Below are 20,820 nucleotides of genomic sequence, written 5' to 3'. Positions count from 1 at the left end.
TCACATACAGAAGAAAAACGGCAATGTTCTTTTTATTTTTCATTTCACCTTGAATGGGCATTGTCTAACGGTACTTCTCCATGAACTCCTTGTGGAACTTGACGATCCTGCCGGTCCACTCTGTCCCGGGTGCGAGGAAAGTTGTTCTAAAGTGCAGCGACCCATCCTTCTGACCAAATCCCGAGCCGGGCACGACGCAGATACCCGTCGCCTCCAGCAGGCGGATGCAGTAGAACTCATCGGGTGATCGACCCTCGGCCGCGGCGGCCTCACCAGCTTTGGGCGGGAGGTCGATGGTGGGGAAGAGGTACATGGACCCCTGGGGCTCGCCGCACTGCACGCCCTCCATCTCGGAGAAGGCCTTGTGCAGGGCGTTGGCGCGTTGGCGCAACCCCTCAAAGATGCCGCTGTGCTCCTTGTCGTACAGCTCGAACGAGGGGTCGCCCTGGCGGGGCGGGTTGACCATCATCTCGACAAAGCACTGGCCGATGACGGGGGCGCAGAGCATGATGGAGACGAACTTGTAAATGTTCGCCTCGACCTCGGGGTCGAAACCGCAGAGCTCAAAGTAGCCGCCGCGGTGGCCGCACTCGCCGACCATGCCCTTGGAGATGGAGTGGAGCGAGGCGAGCTCGACCCCGTCGTACTGGCCCGGGGTTTCCTGCTGCATCCTACGCAGCACGGCCTTGAAGCTGTGGAACTTGCCCACAAAGACGTTGGTCTGGTACACCTCATCCGCCATCACGACCAGGTTCTCCTTGGCGGCGAAGTCGAGGATCTGGCGAATGTCCTCCTCGGGCAGAGAGGCGCCTGTGGGGTTGCCGGGGTTGATGATGACAATGGCGCGGACGTCGGTCCCGTCCGCCTTGGCCTTTTCGTATGCGGAGCGAACCGTGTTGATGTCGGTGCCCCAGTTCTTGGACTCGTCGAGGTAGTATGGCACGCAGGTGGCGTCGAGGACGGAGAGCGTTGCCGTGTAGAGAGGGTACTGGGGGATGGGGACTAGAATACCGGTGTTGGGGTTGGCGCAGATGGTGTGCAGGAGGGTGTTGACACCAGACGAAGCACCGGCTGACAGGTAGATGTTGGCTGGGTTGGCGGGAAAGCCGTCGCGCCCTGGTTCGCTAGTTAGGCAGACCATTTCCAACTCTTGGGGTGGCGCTACTCACTCTCGAGGAACTTGGCGATGCTCTCCTTGATCGCGGGGACACCATTGCTCGCGCTGTAGGCGCCCACGGAGCCGACGTGCTTCAGCAACCACCTGGCCCTGTCGACGACATCGGACTTGTAGCCCAGCCCGTTGAGGAGGACCTCCTCCTTCTCGAGGAGCTGCGGGTTCTCCAGGATGCTGGCCACCTGGCGGAAGAAGGTGATGGGCTTCTGGTCCAGCTGCTGGGGGTTGCCAATGTTGGCGTTGATCACATTGTCAAAGGGGAGGCTCTGTGCCTCACCCTTTGCGACAAGGGCCTTGAACTCCTCCGACTTGACGGCCAGCTCACCGCGAACGGCGTACTTGGCCGCGCGCACGTGCGGGTTGATGTTGTCGACCGTCAATCTCGTCATGGTGGGCGTTGTTGAGAATTGTCGGTGATGGTGGGGTTCGAAGAGTTGGTGCTGTTGACAATGTCGCTTTGGCGGGGCGGCGAGGGGTCGTCGTCCTAGGACAGTTTCTGTTGTAAGCTAAGACTTCAAGGTACTTCAATGGTGCCCTCGTCCAGGTTTAGTGATGTGTACAAAGTCAACAGAAGCTCGAAGCTCGAGATTTGGACGAGAAGTGAGAGAGAAGCGCTGCTTTGGAGTGATGCCTGGAAAATGATGGCTTTTGTGGCAATGGTCAAGTCAAGAGGAGAGACGCCTGACTAGTATCGTGGAGTGAAGAGTCGGGAGGATCAGGAGGCACTTGCTTCGTAATAAATAATAAACCGCTTTCTCCTGCATATATAAATGCAAGGCCTGTGTATGATTGGCGATCATGCACACTAAGAGTCATAGAAAGAGGTTCGTGCTTTCAAGCTTGCCCTCTCCAACTCTCGCCTTGTGAGGGCGTCATGGCATTGACATCCCACCTTCGGCTTCATCCGAGATCGGACTGGGTCCGGCGGTCGCCACCAGTCGTAGTAGGCACGCGGGAGAAGCCAGACGGGATATCAACCAGGGGAAAGGAGACGTGACAGAAAAGGCCTACTCGACAGAGCGATAGAGAAGCAAAGCAACTGCTTTGGTGTTACACGACTCTGTGACTGTACGCAAAGATTGGAGGCTCCGGTCTCCCACGCGGCCACGCCCCCACGGTGGGTAGGTATGTAGGAGTAGATAATGATGATGACTTACCGACAAAGGTCGAGGCGCCATCGCTGAGACAATTCGAGCTCAGGCTCGTGGTTCCTCTGGCGCCTCGCGCTACGGTCTGAAGATTGCGCGTGGTCATCGTGTCCTCGTTTTCCGCGAGAGCTGTAAAGCAGACGCGCGCCCGCGCGGTTCTTGCTGCCAGATGTTTCTCACCACACCGAAAGTCAGCGGCAGGCGGCTTACAGGAACTTTGAAGAGTGCAATGAGAATCGGCCACCGATAGACCTCAACGAGACGACACAGATTCTCCGGCAGACGTTGATAGATTGAGACCTTGGGGGCACTCGCGTACGCGCCCCTGCTGCGCTCGTAGGTCTTATCTCCAGTCGCTGACCGCCGCTGCACAGCTGAATGAGAGTCCCTGGTGCTTCTTATTAACTCCAGGTACCTAGTACAGGTACCCTGCCGCTACCAACAACGAGTCTCCCGCTCATGTTCACTCCGCAACATATGATTACAAATTCATCGTCAGTTCAGTGGAACGAAGACAATAATAGTTTTATTTCCATGCTATACCCAATGGCGCTGTTGCTCCATCCTCTCGGCTCATGAGGTGGGCCAAGGCGCTCAGGTGCAGTAGCCGGACTTTCCTTTCGCCGAACCCCGACAGAACCAACCGACTTCACCTTGAAATTTACCCGCGACGATACAAGCCGCATCCATCACGATCAACCCGCAGCCTTTCGCTCACCATGGCCAAGGCAAAGAAGTCTCGCATCATCTTGGCGCGACTGGTGTCTATGGCACAGACGGGTTACTTCTACACATTTAAGCGCCCGCGTGCGGCAAAGCCTTTGGGTCTCATGAAGTACGATCCCATCGGTATGATCACCCCCCCAGACCGTCGGCGACTCATTCGTGTTCGACTGACCCTTGGTAGTGCGCAAAAAGGTCCTCTTCTTGGAAACGAAGAACCGATCGAAATAAAAGGTGTCTCACGAAGCACGGAATGGCACAATCGATGAGCTGGCTCCCTCACGCCGTCGAACGGAGCGCTCTTAACGGGAAGAGGAACTTGTGTAATACTATGATTGAAATGTTTGGAGTTTGGGAATAGCATCGCGCACACCGCGCGTGTACATGTGTTTGTACAACAGTTGGCGCCCACGAATACAACAACATCGCATACCTCGATCCCTCTACTTCATCATGTTCACCTCCTCAGTACTCTGAGCCTGCCGCAGCAACGAAAATGTTAGCAAAAAGCTTGGGGACGTGCCGAATCGCGTCGTCGGTAAGGATAAAAGAATGCCCCCAGTGCAGCAAATGTTCTTGAGATCATGGACACCTTGTCTGATAGAGATGTGACAGTCGGTATGGATACTCTACTCCGCTACGCTGCGCTGCAGACATTGGCCTAGGACATTGAGACGCCGGCTCTTTGGATCCTTTGCGAATGATGGTTGCTGATGGACGGGAAAGGAAGTCAGGTCCCCAGACGACACCCATTGCGAATCCTTCCTGAATCGCTTGCCGATGTCGTGGATGTTGTGGCCGTCTTCAATCGAGAGACTTCGTTTGCTTGGCAACCCAAAATGCTTGGACGTTTGCTCCTGCGCAAAGTCTTGCAAAACTGGTAAGTCTCGGCCCTATCCGGTCTGCTCAGTTGACAGAAAGCCATCACGAATCAAGGCGATCTGCGCCTTCGAAACAATGGCAGGGTTCTCTGCGACTACCAGTCGGTTGTACTGGGTTTGGTTGAGAATGGCTCGGACGCTGTTACTGTCTGGACGTTTATCGTTCTCGCTTGACTGCACGCTCCGCGTCCGGCGGAGGATGGATCGGGGCTTGACGGGTTGTCGCCTTTGCCGCTGCTCCTGCTCTACAGCGGGAGCGCACGACGGCTGCGTGAGAAGGACAGGGGTGTTTACCCTGACTTGCTTTGCAAACTTCTCGACATCCAAGTCATCTGTTGACTGCATTTCTGGACCAGGGACCAGAAGCGTTTGGTCTGCTTTCACGCTGCATATCTCCTGGGGCTCAGCATCATTTCCCTTGGGATGGTCATGGCCTTCAACTAGAGATGGTGCTGCTTGAGATGCGTTGCCTTTCAAAGCAGCCAGCTGAGATACTATCCAGGTCTTTTCCGTGGACAAGTAACTGGATGTGGAAGCGATGATCTGGTTCATACGCGCAACGGCCCCGAGCTTAGCTGCGGCTTCTTCGACTCTTGGAACGCGCGTATTGGCCAGCGATCGCAGATGGGCTCGCAAAGCATCAATGTGATGGATGTCCTTCGCCCACTTGTCCTTCAACTGTCCGGCCTCGGAAGCTTCTTTCTCGAGCCTGGCGATATCCGTGGTCAGGCGCATGACACGACCCCTCTCCTCACCCAGCTGCTCCAGGACCCCCGCTTTGTCCCAAGATTGTTGCGCATTTTCAGCCAATCCATCGATGCGAGCTCTCATGGTTTCGATTGCCCATGTGCCCTTGTTGTACATTTCCGTGGTCCAGTGTCTCTCTTTCTCCAAGGCCACGTCCATGGCCTTACCGAACTCAAGGGCTACTGCCTCGGCAGTTGTGCCACTTGCGTCCGCTGCAGCCGCGCGTGCAATCTTGGCTGAGTAGTCTTCGATGAGGAGTTGGAGCTCGCGCTCGCGGCTGTTGAGCTTCTCGTAACGCGCGACGAATGCTTCATGCTGCTCGCACTCGCGGGATAAGTACTCGCGCTTAAAGGTCTCTAGCTCGTCACACTTGTTCTGATCGAGCTTGTTGATGATGTCTTTAAACCCTTGCTCGCCCCCGGCTGTGGCTGTTTCGATCCGGTTCAAAGACTCTTCCATTCGTTCTATGGCGTCAACCTGACCGGAAGCGCTGAGCTGCTCGTGCAGACAAGCATCGAGGACCTCGGCAATTTGCTGGCCCCATTTCTCTGGAAGGCCTCGGTCCGTGATATTCCTCTTCAGTGCGGACTCAAAACTGCTCACGTTAGCTCTATCCATGCATGGCTATTGGCGTGGATGTGCGCGCACCGATATGTCATTTTGTCCTCTGTGCCGCTGAACAACACTTCGAGGGCTTCCTGAGTTGGAATGTCCTTTACGGCAGTAATCAATGCACCAGTAGTGTTGTTGATACTACAATCAAGGTCAGCATCGCACGTCTCGACAGGCGAGAATCTTTACCGGTCAATGATCTTATCCCAACCCTTTGAGACCTTGTCAAGATCAGCATTGCAAAAAGCGTCAGTCAGACGCGCCAGCTGTGTCGCCATTGTCTGGCGCGCGTCCTTTTCTCTATGCTCTGCAGCATCGAACTGATTCTGCAAATGGGCAGCGTTTTGCTTCTCCTGTTGGAGGAGCCAGCGTTGTTCATCCAGCTCTTCTCTGAGACGGGCGACCTGGCATCCCTCTTAATTGTCGTCAGCAGTCTGAAGCCACAATCAGGATATGGATCTGTCATGCTTACTGAGGTCTGCTTCTTTCTCAAGTTCCGCCAATCGCTGCTGGACAAGAATTCGCATCTCCTCACGCTTCTGCTGGCTCAACTGCACTGCCTTGTCTACAGCAGCGGTCTTCTCATTGCGCTCCAACTCTGCCTTCTCTAGCTCGTTTTTCAGGCGTTTGCAGTGTTCATTCGAGCGTGTATAAAGGTCTTGCTGTTCCTTGATTGCTTCATTAATCTTGGTCTTGCAACCCTTGTACTTTTCGCACATTTCGGCAGTGCGGACTTGGGAAAAAGACAGCTGTTCGCGAAGCTTCCTGATTTCAGCAGACATTGCCTGTTCCTGCTCGGATGGCTCGTTGCGCTTGACTTGGAGCTCCTCAAGCTGATCTTTGAGGCCTCGTGAAAGAGACTCCTGGTCGACAAGTGCGGCCTGCGCTTCCAGTAGAGATACCTCTCTTTCCATCAGGATTTCCTCAAGCTTCCCGATGTGCTCTACCGCTTGGTTCTTCTCGTCTTCGCAGATCTGCATACAGATGTTCCAATACTCAGCCATCTTTCTCATCATGTCTTCTTTGGGACGGGATTGTCTCATCAGATATGGCTTGGAGACCGCAGATCGCTTTCGCGAGACGTTGCTGTTCCGAGAACCCGTGCGGGTCTCGACTTCACGTCCTGATCGGGCATTCCGAGGTGCATGATGGATGTGACGAGTTGCAGGATGGCCTTTGCGTTCAATAGATGAGCGTGGACGCGTTTGAGCGGGAGTTTGGTGAACTGGTACTTCAAGGTCTCCACAGACGCTTGGGGGTGAAATTTGACAACGACTGCTGCTCGCAGAACGCATGTGGCGTAGTAGGCCGGATGGCTGAGTGTTCTCCCTCATCCCATCGTGTCTAGCTTCCTGCGAAGGGCGGTATACTTTGTGCATTTTTACACTTGGCTCTCGATGGTGTCTGGGTGAGTAAACCACCTCCTCCTTGCAACGATATCCGCGTGATTTGCTAGAGACGTGACTCTCTGGCAACACCGCTACTTTTGGGCTCAAGTCCAACATGCTACTCTGGAGGCTGCTGACATTGGCTACAGGTGTGACGGTGAAGTGGCGAATGGATGAGCGTACTCCTTCCATGATATCGTCCGCCCGTTTGGTGAAATGTGGGGAGCTGAAAGTTGTCAAGAGAGGCGTTGTTTTCCCAACGTCGACCACTTCCTTGGGCGACTGCGCTGCGGTGTTGCAGTGCTGGCTTCTGACTGATGCACGAGGGGGGCTTGTCAACAAGTCAAAATGCATCTCTGGCAGATCGAGTGTGCCATCCTGTTCCCAAGAATGCTGTGGGTTATTGCTCTCAGGAGACACTGTTCTCTTCTGCTCATCATTCTGATGGGGGGAGTAGTCTGGCTCCTGTTGTCCTTGATTTTGGTGAGTCATATCAATGCAAAGTTTCGGGGCAGTGCCGTGGTATTGGCCTTCTTTTGGAGGCGCTTTCCTTGCAAACATGAAGCTGTCTGCTGCGTCGACCTCGGGCATGAGGTCTTCATGAGAAAGGAGAGCTCTCTTAATGAAGGGTGTTCTCTTGGTGTCGTTGGGTGCTGCTCTGGCTACAGCATGGCCCGGCAAGCCACCCACCTCTCCGTGAGCAACGTCGCCGAAGGAGGCAAAGTCGAAGGGCGGTCCATGCCGGTATCCGGCTGGTGATTGAGGAGGCATGCCGGACGAGGCCTGTTGCTCAGGATTCCTCAACCTGACGCTGTGCGCTCGGGCTACTTTATGGGAAAGCAGCAAAAGTGTTGGGCTTAGAATGACGCAGAGCAGATGATGATTAAAAAGAGATGCTGCTCATTTTAGGGAAGTGCAGACTGCCAGATTCTTCTTCCTAGCCGTACCAGGCAGGAACCATGGCCGTCATCGCATTCCTTCCCTCCAGCGAGGCAGAAGGCAGGAGCGACGGTTCGAGTCCCATATGTTAATCAGGCATATGAGCACTAGTAGGCATTCGGAGAGTGAACATTCGAGTAATTGGAGAGTGGATTCGCGTACGACTGGAGCTCATGGAGATTTCCCGGTTTACCCTGGGGATGCTATTTTGACTTTCTGACTTGTGTTGTTCCCCTGCTGGAGCCTGGTGTCGCTTGCACTTCCGTCATCTCGAGCGCACATCGCTGTTCGAGGCTCAAACCGCAAATAGTCGGTTCCTAAGCGCCAATGCGAAGAAAGCCTCTATCCGTGTGTTTGGGCGTCAATTTAGGCTTCAGAATTGAGTACCTGGTGTAAGTGAATGTTGACCATCTGCTAATTAAGTGCTTGCCGCCCCCAACCTACGCCTGGTCTTGGCACATCTCATGACACACGCAGCAGCCCCTGGCAATGGACCCTTGGCTAGTTTACAAGACCAGAAAGTCTCGACTCTCAAGTGCCAGCCCTCCAGCCGGCAGAGGCAGAGGGACCCAACACTGTGGATGACCCCGTCACACTGCACGGCGTCAAGTCGTGCAGCATCTGAGCGCTTACATCTGATTGGCTGCGTGCCTGACGCCCTCGGCGCTTCCAGATGGCCAGAAGCCAATCATCCCGCCGTGACCGACGTCTCGCTTCGTGACATGACTTATCTTTGCGCCAGGACTGGGTATGATGGGCGGTAAAGACGATTGAATTGGCCTTCAGAGTTTGCGGGGCACATAGGGGACTTGTGGCTTCAGATTTGGTATATACCAGAAGTGCAGAACGACACCAGTTCGTGTCTTTCGAGTACTCTACAACATCGCTGGTATCGATACAGACGCACTTTTTTCCTTTTAGGTCTTCCCGAACTCCTCGCTGCATAAATTCCGAACATTTGCTACATACCAGACGGAAATGTTCATTCCCAGAGAGATCGATGAGAATAATGGAGGTCAGCTGGCTCCCGGTGTTGGCTCAGGCACGGAGGCTGGCGCCTCGGGAAGCTCTGAAAGCTATGGCATCTCGACAGGCGGATTAATCGCTATTGTGGTCGTGGTCGTCGTTGTGGCTATCGTTGGAGGTGAGTGTCATCGGGAAATGCGTGGCCGTACGACATGACTGATTCGCACAGCCACCATGGGCGCCCTGTTCTTCATCGCGAAGAAGCGTGAGTGGACCATGAGAGAAACCTTGCGACGATCGGCCCGTAAAGTCAAGACTGCTCTCACACCTCGGCGTGCCGAGTTCCCATCACACCTCAAGGACGGCAATGCCTCATCATCACGTCGACGACAGCACACGAGGCTCGACGATGTCCCACCAACACCTAGGCTGCGACCCGAAGATTTGGAGAAAGGCAGGACCAAGACTATCATCGAAAGCAGAGGGCGCAAGTGAGATTTTTTGCTTGGCTCGACAGCATGGCGGACGGGCCGTAGGCTGTGCCTATGTGCCCTTGGGGGTGGTTGATCCATCCGGTACATCTCCTTGATAATTCTCGTCCTGACTCGGCGCTTGCGGCTCCGGGATAGTGCAAAGTTCAAACGCCATGGAAATGCAAAGTATTTACATCTTTCTGAATGTGTTGGAGCTTGCGCTTCGCCTCTGACCCTTGGGCTTGTGAGAGCGTGGCGCTTCTTCTGGCTGAGCGCCATTCCTCTTGGTGTGCGGCGTAAAAGTGACCTGCTTGTCGCCAACCACCTCGCCCCTCCTGATCTTTTCTTTCGCAGCCTTGTGCTCCCGCGAACCCAGCGCCGTGTCTCTCGTTCGTCCTCCCCGGTTCTGGGTGGAAGACACGTGCATGACCACGTCGTCGTCGCGACGTTTCGGCTGGCCTGTGATTTCATCCTCGCTCTCGGAAGAGGCGTCATCATCTGAGGACTGAGCCTGATAGCGTGAGGGCGCGCCGGAATCGGCAGCTGACCTGTCCACCACGGTGCTTGGGTTGAGGACCTGGAACTCGCGGCTCTTCTCGTCGACCTGGAACTCCTCGTCCTCGAACATCTTGTTGAAACGATCGTCGCCAAGAATACCAGCATTGGTGTCGACCTTGTCTCTGTTCTCCTGCTTCTTGAGGATCTTGTCGACAACCTTCTGATTGACCTTGACCTTTTTGTTGCCACGGATGCGGCTGGCGCGTTCCTTTTCGATCTTCTCCTTGGCACGCTTCGCCCTGTCCTCCTCGAACATGTATGGGTTCGCGATGAGCTTGGCTTGGTCGTAGAGCTTTGTATCCACAAAGTAACCGTGCATATAAGGGCGCAGGAGGTTGGACTTGCCGACGAGATGACTCAAGCTGAGCTGCTTCAGCTCGGGCACAGTGAGGAACTTGAAGTTGTCATATGTCTCTGTGCGTGTCTCCTCGGCCATCTCCTCGACCAAGTTGTCCAGGAATGTGCACCACTCGGGGGCAGCGCCCAGCTGAGGCACGAAGAAGGCGTGCTGTTGCTTGCCTTCGTTGGCTGTGAGGATCATGCCGCTATCCCGGCACCAGGCAACATCGTTGATATCGACCACTGGTTCAACCGAAGTCCAAGGCTCGCCATCTGCCTCGTCCCAGATCTTGATGATGCGCTTATCTGATGACAGTACCTTCTTTTCCTGGGAGGATGTGGTCATGTGGATCAGCTTCTTGACGGGGAAGCCGTATCCATGATCCTTTCTGAGCAGCGGAGTCGGGCGTCGCATATCAAAGATCTGCATCATGCCGGTAGATGATCCGGTCGCTAGGGAAAGGCCGCTCGAGCTGAAGTCCAACGCAGTGATCTCACCCTCTTGTCCAGCCAGGACGGCCACCCGGGATTTAGACCGAGGATCCCAGAATTCGACGGAACCCAGCGATGTGCCAAATGCCAGTAGGTTATGAGATTCCTCCGCGATAGCTGCCGTGTTCACGCTGCCTACTCCGATGCCACCTTGTAAACCACCGCCAGTCAGTTCATCGTCGCCGCCAACATCGACTTGGTACGATCGCATGAACCTTCCCATTTCCAGATTCAGGCGGAAGACCTCGCCCTTGCCGTCGGTGTCGAGGCCCACAGACGGAACAAGAGCTTCGGTTGAGAGACGATCGTAGACAATGCCACGTCCATAGCGAGGAAGTCGGACTTCGTAGTGACAGCCCATGGGTGTATGGAATTCGAGACGACGGTCAATCTGGAGATGAATCGACTTGGAATAGTCGTTGGACAGCAGCTCGAAGGAGTGGTTGAGTGAGTTGGTATGGCGAGCGAAGGACAGGGACAGTTGATCGAGGTTGTGAACATGGATCTGCGGCTTGTATGTGCCAGTGCTCATGATCCATTCGCCATCTGCGCTGACGCGAACGCAGCTACTGGCCTCCTCGAACTCAAAGTCCTGCAGTAACTCGACGCGATTCTGGTATTCGGGATCATTCTTCAAGCTGCGCTTTCTTCGTCTGGCGAGCCAGTCTGGGAGTGGCCGCGCGGTGGAGGCACCGGATACGGTGTATACGGGGACTTGCCCCGGATTGGCGAGCTTCATCGTCTGTGCAGTCTGCCCAGATGTGAGGAGATTCGGGACAATGACGCGAGAGAAAGCTGGAATTCAGGCAGGTAGGCAGGTAGGAGGCAGAAAAAAAGTCCAGGTGAAGGAAAAAGAGGACCCCCACCAGCTTATCGATAGGTAATGCGACAAGAGGCCTGCGCGCGACTAACTTATATTAGCTAGAGTAGCGCCACTGGATGAACTCCACTGTTCGTCCACAGACTCAACTCCCTCGGCCACTGGCAGCGTCAGCGCGCCTGCTCCACGTCCAGCCCGAGCCGAACCTCCTCCAGTCACAGCTGCGCCGTGACGACGTTCTCCCTGCTTCGGAAATGGTTGCCGTGTCCTGACAGACGAGCGCGACCTGCTCTTAAGTCAGCCCAGCTCTAATAGCCATCACCCATACTTTTGTTCGGTGGCTTTCTCATCCCAGCATTACCTCCGTCCTCGCACATAGTCCCGGCCCCCTAGGACACACGGGAACCCCGAAGCTATTATATATCACGATACGGGCCTTGTTTCTTAGCCTCATCCACGAACCAGCGTATACGTCGACCCCTGCTGCCTGTGGCTCCGGCGTTTTCATTCACAGCTTTGGAGCGGGCTCTAGCATTGTCCTGGCCCGTCCTATTGCTAATCGGACGTGCGGTCGACTCGTGGAGATGGAGACCAGTGAGACGCAGTGGGCTATATCAAAAGAAAAAGGCGCTAAGGTCCTGAGGGCTGTCCGGTCATATCTGTGAGAGGAAAGGTGTCGTGCTCAGCTGCTTCAGTGGCCGGCAGAAGAAAGCGTCCCAAATTCGGAAATCCACGACAACAGCTGCTCGCGCAGTGGCGTCGATGAAGGGACTTCGACATGGAGACTGGCGAATTTGGGACCAATACCCTGTTGGTTGTAAGTAGCGCAATTGCCAAATTGATCACCTCGAGCTAACGTCTGTGGACAGAGCAACATTTCGTCTGTCGCATACCAAATCTACGAACCCTTGCCCGAACATCACCAAACGTTTCCTTCAGCGGCCATTGATGTCGAATGTATACTCCGAGACGATGGATATCTTGTCTTCTACGATGCCACTCGGCGAGCAATATGGCAATTTGGGATTGAGCAAAAGGATGGCACAAGCAGCGCGGCTGCTGAGCCACCTCGCACGCTCAAAACAGCGGGATTCACGCTGATCTTGACCGAAGAGGCAATTTTCGAGCCATCAAAGCTGCAGAGAACCAGGTCCCATGCACCTTCAAGCATCAACACTCCCGTCAGCGCGTCATCAACCGGCGCTACCCAAGATCACACTGCTCGCACCAGTAACTTAAGTCTATCACAGGGACTTCAGGCAGGTGGGCACGAACAAGATGCAAGATCAGCGGACCTAATGGATGTCGATGTGAAGCCTCCACAGTCGACAGTCAGAATGGCATACGAGCTTTTCATCGCTGCTGTTTTACTGTCAATATCGACCAGGTTTTGTCCCGTGATAGGCGCAATACCTCTGAATTACCGCACTGTGCTACTGCCTTCGAGAAGTGATCAACGAGCCCACGAGACTGACACAAACAACTTGCTTAAAGGGTCTTCAATACTGGGCACCTTTAGTGCGTATTTGACGACGCAAGGTTCTCTCATCATCAGCTTGCAGCTATCTCTCTGCAATGGCTTGTTGTCTCTTGATAATGTGTTCGCCTCTACATATGGACAGACGATACTAGCAGCACCCTTCGGCATACAGGCAACAAACCCACTATCTGCAGTTGCTGACCCAGGCACTGTCAGTCTGGCTCAAACACCGGCAACGCAGGCCTTGAGTGTCCGAGGATTACCAGATGTCGATGAGCGCAAATGGAAACAGAATTGCATCAAGACATTACAATCACGCGGCATTCCACCTGCTGCAATCGAAGGGTGCACCTGGGTCAGTATCAGCGTATCACGGCGGCGGGTATGTGACACGAGGAGTGAACCTCGACGACACAGGGATGGCTCCGTCATGACTTCCATACCATGGCCGGGTCCTCTTTGCTTTCGCCAGAAAACGCTCAAAACGTCAACGGGAACTCGGCTCGCGAACGATACACTGAACGGACATGAGGAAAGTCATGATCCTCTTGGCAATGCTAGACGGTGGCTCTCTTGCGCCAGTGAACGAGATGGACAGATCGCGAAACGCAAGGCCATGAGGGCCATACCAGCCCCAGGCGACAATGAGCATGCGCCGCAGTCAGGACCACCCCCGATGGCTCCGACACCAGCTGCCCTTGCTCGTCCAGGTACCACAGTCGCCAGTACCATGTACCCTACGCCCCCCGACGGTGTACAGCCGCCAAGTGACGTCGCACCAATGCTCGATAGCCTCGTTTCGAGTCCCAAGAACCTGGTTTCCTCGGCAACAGCAGCGGACTTGGACGGAATGAACACCGATGGTCTCGGCACAGAGACTGACATTTGGGGACAATCGGAATTTAGCCGAGAGCGGAGTGACAGCAACGTCTTGAGCGACCAAGACAACATGCTCATTGGGGGTGATATTTTTGGCGATAATGACGTTACGGAAGATGACTTTCGCTTCTTTGATGAGCAACCCGATGAAATGGACCTTGGCATTGCTGATTACGCGCCAACGAGCGACGTCAGCCCTCCCAGGGACATTTCTAAGGCCAGCACCCCCAAAGCAGTACACGAGACTCCTGCAGGCACTCCAATGTCAACGAATCCAGCGCTGCAGGACGCCGATGTCTTCAAGAAGCCGGAGCTGAAGCACGCTAGAAGCTACATGAGCCCCGCAACGTCCCAGACCGTCTCCGGCAAGCCAGTGTCCTCGCCGAAGCGCGAAGGAAGTCCTTTCAGTCCCGAGGCAGTTTTCAAGCGCGTGCGTGGGTCGTTGGAACCACCGAGAGAGACCTCTGCTGCGATGCCGCCACCTGGCCAACGACGTGGCAGTATATTCGACAAGGTGGACATCGGACCAGCGCTTCCCGTCATTAACAAAAAGTATGAGAAGGGCGGCATCTTCTCATTTGACCCGGGAGTCGCTTTGACCAAGAACCATGTACACCACATCGGCTCGTTGCCCGAAACCGACTATTTGCGAAGGCACAGCCGACGCAATCGGAAGCTGAAAGAGTTGCCTACCCAAGCACCAGCAGCACACATGAGCCCCTTCAACAAGCAAGATGGCGGATCAGCCAGCGACGAAGACGCCAGCAGCGTGCAATCCGAGGAGGACGATACAAGCTACACATCGGACGAGGCATTTTCACCTGCGAAGGCGACATTTAGGCGAGGGGCTCAGGAGGACGACGATGCCTCCCAAGTGACGTCTCTGCGGGACGCTGAGGCGTTCGAAGAGTCTGAGCAACACTTGGTGGTGGAGTTGCCGCGTCTTTCGAAGCCAGTGCCTGAGGAGTTGCCTCTGGCGCGAATCTTTGCCGATCCTGAGCCAATGGGAACGCAACTATCCTTGGCTGACGAGACACTCGTGGCTGTCGCCCAAGTCTTGACAGAACAGGCATCCACTGGTTTCGTCGACATTGGTGACATGCGCGCATCTCAAGTCCACCCTGCGCTGTCAACAAGTCATCGAAGGGCACTGGCAGGTCGGATACACGAGTCTCTAGAGGTCTTGCACGCAACGGTGCCCGCATGCTTCACGGGTTGGACTCGCAACAGCCTCAAGGGTCTCCTCGACCTGCCAGACGTGCCACTCGGTGGACAAGCAATGCGGATGGGGATGAGCAATCGCAATCAAGCGGCGAGTGGACAGGACGGCAACGTGGCGGCACAGCTAAGGCCCAGTAGTCTCTATCCCATCCCTTACCATCGCCTTGAAGTCCGCAGGGCGGAGACAAGTCTGTCCGTGCTGCCGACAGCAGTATCATTTTGGGATAGTCTAGGGCTCGCACCAGCTTCTGGAGGTAAGGAGGTGCAGACCTTATGCATGTTCCCTCGGTGGACAGGCATGCAAGATAACGTGCGCTCATTCCTAGAGAGTATGGGAGGCATGTATGAGCTTCTCAAACTTGGCAGCTTCGTCAGGCTCAGATTGTCGGACGACATGGAGCCTGGCATGATTCCATTCGAGGTTGATAGGATATCGACGTCGCCAGACGCGAGCGTATCCGGGCATGGCTCGGCTCTTCTCGACAGCATGACCGCTCTGCAGTCTGCCTTGGCTGCTTTGCCTGCTTCGGAAGTCAACATCGCCGTGCTCATGGTGTACTCCCCAGGGAACCCGACGTCCATTGTCGAAGCATGCTTAGCGTTTCAGCAGTTCACTGATTTATACGCGAAGCAGGCGGCGGCTAAGGAAGGCGGGCCACCTGGATTGACTTTGCAGCTGGTGTCCATCGATTTAATCTCATCTGCGACCACGCTCGTTGTCCCGTCGTCCACTGCATTGGCCAAGCTATGTCTAGAGCTGTACGATCGATGCGCAGCCGCGGGAGGGCCATCGCCTGCGCCGGCTATCGTACTCGAGCAACCACTACCTCGAGTGATTGATTTCAAGCTCACGTCGAATCCTTCCGCCTCTTTGATACACGAAAACTCGTGTTTCCACGTCAGCTACGCTTGCAGCCAGGATGAGCGATGGGTGTCGGCAGCATGGACTGACGACAGAGGTACCCAACAATCCACCGCTTCCTACTGTCTGGGTCGCAAGGGACGCCCCTTGTCCACGACAATGCATGAGGTTGCACACGAGATATGGGAAACTACCTTGGACATGATTGCATTTCGCAAGATTCACTGGCGGCTCATCATCACTAAAGTCGGCAACATGGACAATGCCGAAATCGACTTCTGGTCTGATCTTATGAGGACAGAAAGCAGGGCACATGTAGCGGTGATTCTCATGACAGTCGACACCAATCCCAGCCTCCAGCTTGTCCCCCCAAGTGTCCAAGTGGCCGCGCCCAGTGCGGGATTCTACACGACCCCTGTTTCGACGCCACAGGGCAGCATGGTCTCGCCTGAGCAGGTCTCCGCCCAGGCGGCGCCGCCCACGCCCACTGCAACAGACGGTAACACAGATCCCGAGGCGGACGCCATACTTTTGGATTTGACGGACCAGACGTTCGGTGCCGTTGTCGGGCATCGGCTCAACGTCTCGCAGACGCCGTTGGAACTCCAACCATCCCTGGTAAGCGGCTTTCTCATCAAGAAGACCAGCAAGGAGGTGGAGGAGCCTCCTGTAGTAATGGAGGTCAACCTCGTGCACACAGAGGGAACCGGTCGGCCTTACGAACCACTGCTGCGGGAGATGCTGAACAACTTCCGCGGTCTGAACACATTGGCGCGATCCAGAGGCGTTGTGGACAAGGCTACGGATGTGCGGCCGTGGCACGTTGCTGCGGCGGAGAAGGCCGTTCGAGCATTGTATATGCTACTGTAAATATGGTACTAATGGTATGGGTCGACATTGATCCGGAACACGACTAGAGCAGCTCGGGACGGTGCGGTTTTTTGGCGTTGAGCATTCATCATGGACATGATATGTGGTGTGCGAGCATAGCAACATGATTTTGGAGAATAGCACAGAAAAGTAGCATTGAACACGAGGGTATGAGTCTATGCAATCCGAGCTGCCTTGCAGTAGAGAAAGTTGCCAGATGACCGCCCGGTTGATAGTAGACGAGGTTCAATGAACGTTGTAACCGGTGACCTGTAGTGAATGCAGGATGTAGGGTAGGTAGACCGTAGACGCACAAAAAAAGCCACAGGTATGACGCATATGTTTCTCAAAGATTTAGTCACTTTCAAGTCGCGAGCAACAACTTCGCCACTCTTATAGGGCTGCAAAGTTCATATTCTTTTCGCATCTCACTTTTCATTGTGTATTTTGATATTGGGGTCGCTGTGGGCTATCGTCACGTTGTCTTTTGAGTCATCTTTTGAGTCATTCTTGAACGTCAAACTCAAATCATTGCCAGGGTTGACGAAATGGAGTCAACACGCGACTCATCAACAACACTTCGCCCATGATTACATACGGTACTGCCCGCAAGGTAGTGTTGCCACTCTCATAAACGATTGAAGGAGTTTGCGAAGAGCCATCTATCTCCTCTCGTTGAAGTCAACCAGCAGCAAGCATGGACTCGTTGAGCACGTCGCTCGCACATGCCTCCATGAGGACAAGCCTCAACGATCTTCCAGAGGAACTCACACTGGACATTATCACACACCTCCCCCACGCCTCCCACATCGCCAACCTCAGCCAAACATCCAGATACGCGCACAGCATCGTGGAGCGTGCCGGATGGAAGAAATTCAGTCGACAGAGCTTTCCCTCGTTGGCTCTCGACGGCACGTCAGCATTCCCTGGGAGGATATTGGCCGATCGACTCACGTATTTGGATATGTGCTGGGAAAAACGAGCCTTCGTCTATCATTCATACAAAGAATCAGCACCACCACGGACCGGCAGGCGTTGGAAGGGCAAGCAGACTGTAGGCTTCTACCCGGTGCTAGATGGTGGCCTAGTTGGTCAAGGCGACGAGCTGGTTGCATGGGGGGCTGGTGAAGACCTCCTCACGAGGTATACGCCCTGCAGTCTCTCTAGTCAACACCAATGGAGCCGTCTCGAGGGGAAGAGCATAGGCCAATCGGCTGGGTTTGGCGATATCACAGCGCTGTCCGTGTTAGACAGGGGCTCAGGGCCTGAAGCACTTGTCGGCAGGGCGAATGGACAGATGAGACTCATCACAGTCGCTGGCGAGGGTTTTGGGCAGCTGGTGCAGCAGCTTCTGCCCCATGAACAGACTGTCGAGTCGCATCATGCGAGGGTCTCTTGGATGAAGATTGGATCCCCAGCACAAGTGGCAATCTCCGCGACGCAGTGGCACCCCGAAAACAACCTGATCGCGAGTTGTCAAGGTTCGAGCCTCACATTGTACGACCTAAGCGATCATGATTCCGAGTATATCCAGTCCGTGGCGCAATATGACATGGCAACCGGCGGTCCGGACGACGAGCTCTCGCTCCTGAAGAGCGCAAAATTCCTTGGCAAGAACAGTATTGCCTGCGCACTCGGCAACACGCGGAATCCCTTGCGCTTCGGGACCATCACGCCCTCAGGGCTTGTATTTCCCACCACGTCCGAAAGCCCAGATACGCGGCCTTGGGACGTTTTCGGCTCCTTGGATGCCGAGGGCAAGACTGCTGTTCGCGCCATCGAAACAGTCGGCAACGGGGCGAGCGAGTCGCTTCTACTGAGTGCCTGGGACGACGGGACATTTCGCCTGACAGATCGCCGCACACCCTCGTCCTACGTGATGATGTATCGCGATCGATGCTGGCAGACGTACGACAGCGCAAGCTCGCTCCTCGTCTATGGGACGCAGCGTTTCGTCGCCGGCGGCAAGTCGGCCGCAAACGTGCGCATCTACGACTTTCGCAATCCGAAGCCGTATCACTACGCGGATGCCCTGCCTTGCATCGACCAATGTCCGCCCCCGATCTCGCCGTACGACCACTCGCCCGGCTACACGCCGCGCGCACGCTGCTCGGGCTCGCACAAGTGCACGTACCATTTCCAGAGTCGTCGAGATGTCTATCGTCCTGATGTCACCCTTTACATGGGCGACGCCAGCGTCGGGAATGTCTACTCTCTTGCCAAGACATCGGATATCGCTTCGTCGTTCTTTGTCGGTACCCAGGGCGCGGTGACTGAAGTTGGCCTGAAACTGGCCGAGGACGTGACGGCCAAGGGCCTTATGTCAAAGGACGCCCCGGATGGTTGGAAAGTAGGAAAGCCTTCTGGGACGATAGCCATGTCAGAAGATGGTATGGGTGCATGCGTCAGGTCGGAGTGGAGGATGGAGACGCAGGGTTTCCTCGGCCTAAAGAAGCAGAATAGACGTGCGAGGAAACGGGATTACACTAGACGACTAGACTCCGCATATTACGACTAACGACATGGGCATAGACTAACTTATAGAGGGGACAAAAAATGGTCATAAGTATATGTGTTTCTCGCATCTACGCTCTTCTATTCAAAAAGACCACATGGACGTCCTCTACAGCTTCGACTCGGGCACGATCAGGCCGAGCCTTTCTTGGAGTGCGGCCTCCGCCTCCTTCTCGATGCGCTTCACAAGGTCGTTGCACGAGGGAATGTCGTGAATCAACCCAATCACCTGGCCGGTCGTCCAGACGCCAAACTCGGGGTCGCCATTGACAAACACCTCCTTGCCCCTCTTACCGCTCACGAGCGGCGCTATCTCCTCAAACTTGCCCGTCGGGCTCTCCTGCTCAATCTTGAGCGCCTCCTCGGCAACCTTGTTCTTGTAGAGGCGGCTCGTGTTGCGCCAGCGACGGAGAAGGAGGGTCGTGTCGGTCTCCTGGGCCTTGACAATCTCGTTCTTGACGTTCTGGTGGATGGGCGCCTCAATGGTGCACATGAAGCGCGTGCCCATGTTGATGCCGCAGGCGCCCAGGCAAAGCGCAGCCGCCAGGCCCCAGCCGTCGGCGAACCCACCGCTCGCAATGAACGGCACGCCGAGGGTCTGGCGGGCGCGCGAGAGCAGGATGAAGTTTGTAATGTCCGACTCGCCGACGTGGCCGGCACACTCGAAGCCGTCGATGCTGAGAAAGTCGACACCCAGCTTGACGGCCGACTGGGCGTGACGGATGGTGGTGCACTTGTGGAGGATGGTGACGCCGGCCTTTTTGAGCTGGGCGATGACGGGGCCGGGGCTGTTGCCGGCCGTCTCGACAATGTTGATGCCCTCGTCAATGACGGCCTGGGCGAAGGCGCCGTAGTCCGGGGGCACCATGGCGGGGAGGAGGGTGATGTTGACGGCAAAGGGCTTCTTGGTGAGCGTGCGGCAGCGCTGGATCTCGGCGCGCAGTTCGGCGGGCGTGGGGAAGATGAGGGCCGTGATGATACCGAGACCACCCGCGTTGGAGACGGCGGAGGCGAGGTCGGCGGTGCCGACGTGCATCATGCCGCCTTGCACGACGGGGACTGTCGGGGACAAAAGTCAGGACGGTGCTTCCATTGCACAAAAGGTTGGCTTACCGCGGATGCCCAAGCGCTTCGTGAGTTCTGTCGACAAAGGCATGATGGGCGGCGTCTCTCTCTGGAGTCAATGGAATGCAAGGAGTTGAGAAGGAGCGCTCGCTTCGTCGCTGCGTCAGATGTTGGTGTCGAAGGGAAGGAAGGACCGTGAAAATATAGAAGAAAAAAGGTGTCAGATTTCGGCTAGCTGTCTGGCGGAACGGAAGGAGGAGCCAGGGCAGCCACCAGAAGACGAAGGCGATGCCGAGGTTGATCGCGTCACTTTCCCCACGTCGGCTCGGCCCCGCAATTATCTTTGCAGTGCGTTTCCCCACGCCGTTAGGGGGGCCCAGTGGGGAGCCACAGGGGGGTCCGTCCACCTTCTCACATGCAATTCGTGACCACGACCTACTGTGAGCCGACTCAACATGATATTAGACGGGGCCAGACGTCAAGGTAATGGAATCACGTAGGTGCAATGAAATGTAGCACAATTTGCTTATCTTGCTCGGATGCCCTTACATAGGGCTTTCCATCTGAATATAGTGTGGGCACAGCAAGCGGCTGTCTACTGAGTCTTGTCAAAGGTGGCTGGCTGGCTGTACGTAGTAGACAGGGCGAGGTCCGCAACTCCGATACACC

At 55.4% G+C, this 20,820-nt stretch overlaps 7 protein-coding genes across 7 annotated transcripts; 3 read left to right on the top strand and 4 right to left on the bottom strand.

Annotated features, from left to right (window-relative positions):
- Positions 1-64: 64 nt before the first annotated feature.
- J7T54_006554 (alanine aminotransferase-like protein) lies at positions 65-1,563 on the bottom strand (the record flags this gene model as incomplete). Its single annotated transcript, XM_051502998.1, has 2 exons — positions 65-1,116; positions 1,170-1,563. 2 exons carry the CDS (start codon positions 1,561-1,563, stop codon positions 65-67), a joined length of 1,446 nt encoding a protein of 481 aa, XP_051365365.1.
- A 2,375-nt stretch (positions 1,564-3,938) lies between these two features.
- J7T54_006553 (uncharacterized protein) lies at positions 3,939-6,301 on the bottom strand (the record flags this gene model as incomplete). Its single annotated transcript, XM_051502997.1, has 4 exons — positions 3,939-5,268; positions 5,322-5,426; positions 5,475-5,700; positions 5,758-6,301. The coding sequence occupies 4 exons, from the start codon at positions 6,299-6,301 to the stop codon at positions 3,939-3,941; spliced, it is 2,205 nt and encodes a 734-aa protein (XP_051365364.1).
- A 2,289-nt stretch (positions 6,302-8,590) lies between these two features.
- On the top strand, positions 8,591-9,073 carry J7T54_006552 (uncharacterized protein; the record flags this gene model as incomplete). Its single annotated transcript, XM_051502996.1, has 2 exons — positions 8,591-8,756; positions 8,808-9,073. The coding sequence occupies 2 exons, from the start codon at positions 8,591-8,593 to the stop codon at positions 9,071-9,073; spliced, it is 432 nt and encodes a 143-aa protein (XP_051365363.1).
- Positions 9,074-9,241: 168 nt separating this feature from the next.
- J7T54_006551 (Ribosome biogenesis protein-like protein) lies at positions 9,242-11,179 on the bottom strand (the record flags this gene model as incomplete). Its single annotated transcript, XM_051502995.1, has 1 exon — positions 9,242-11,179. One exon carries the CDS (start codon positions 11,177-11,179, stop codon positions 9,242-9,244), a length of 1,938 nt encoding a protein of 645 aa, XP_051365362.1.
- A 2,342-nt stretch (positions 11,180-13,521) lies between these two features.
- J7T54_006550 (Mediator of RNA polymerase II transcription subunit-like protein) lies at positions 13,522-16,572 on the top strand (the record flags this gene model as incomplete). Its single annotated transcript, XM_051502994.1, has 1 exon — positions 13,522-16,572. One exon carries the CDS (start codon positions 13,522-13,524, stop codon positions 16,570-16,572), a length of 3,051 nt encoding a protein of 1,016 aa, XP_051365361.1.
- A 697-nt stretch (positions 16,573-17,269) lies between these two features.
- On the top strand, positions 17,270-19,090 carry J7T54_006549 (uncharacterized protein; the record flags this gene model as incomplete). Its single annotated transcript, XM_051502993.1, has 1 exon — positions 17,270-19,090. The coding sequence occupies one exon, from the start codon at positions 17,270-17,272 to the stop codon at positions 19,088-19,090; it is 1,821 nt and encodes a 606-aa protein (XP_051365360.1).
- A 105-nt stretch (positions 19,091-19,195) lies between these two features.
- On the bottom strand, positions 19,196-20,242 carry J7T54_006548 (Nitronate monooxygenase-like protein; the record flags this gene model as incomplete). The annotated part of the gene is made up of 2 exons (XM_051502991.1): positions 19,196-20,145; positions 20,200-20,242. The coding sequence occupies 2 exons, from the start codon at positions 20,240-20,242 to the stop codon at positions 19,196-19,198; spliced, it is 993 nt and encodes a 330-aa protein (XP_051365359.1).
- Positions 20,243-20,820: the final 578 nt, after the last annotated feature.

This window comes from Emericellopsis cladophorae (genome assembly GCF_022114955.1).
Source record: "Emericellopsis cladophorae strain MUM 19.33 chromosome Unknown NODE_4_length_1054762_cov_117_872525, whole genome shotgun sequence".
Taxonomy (NCBI): Eukaryota; Fungi; Ascomycota; class Sordariomycetes; order Hypocreales; family Bionectriaceae; genus Emericellopsis; species Emericellopsis cladophorae.
Note: the sequence above shows the minus strand (reverse complement) of the source record. Positions and strands in the feature narration are given on the sequence as shown.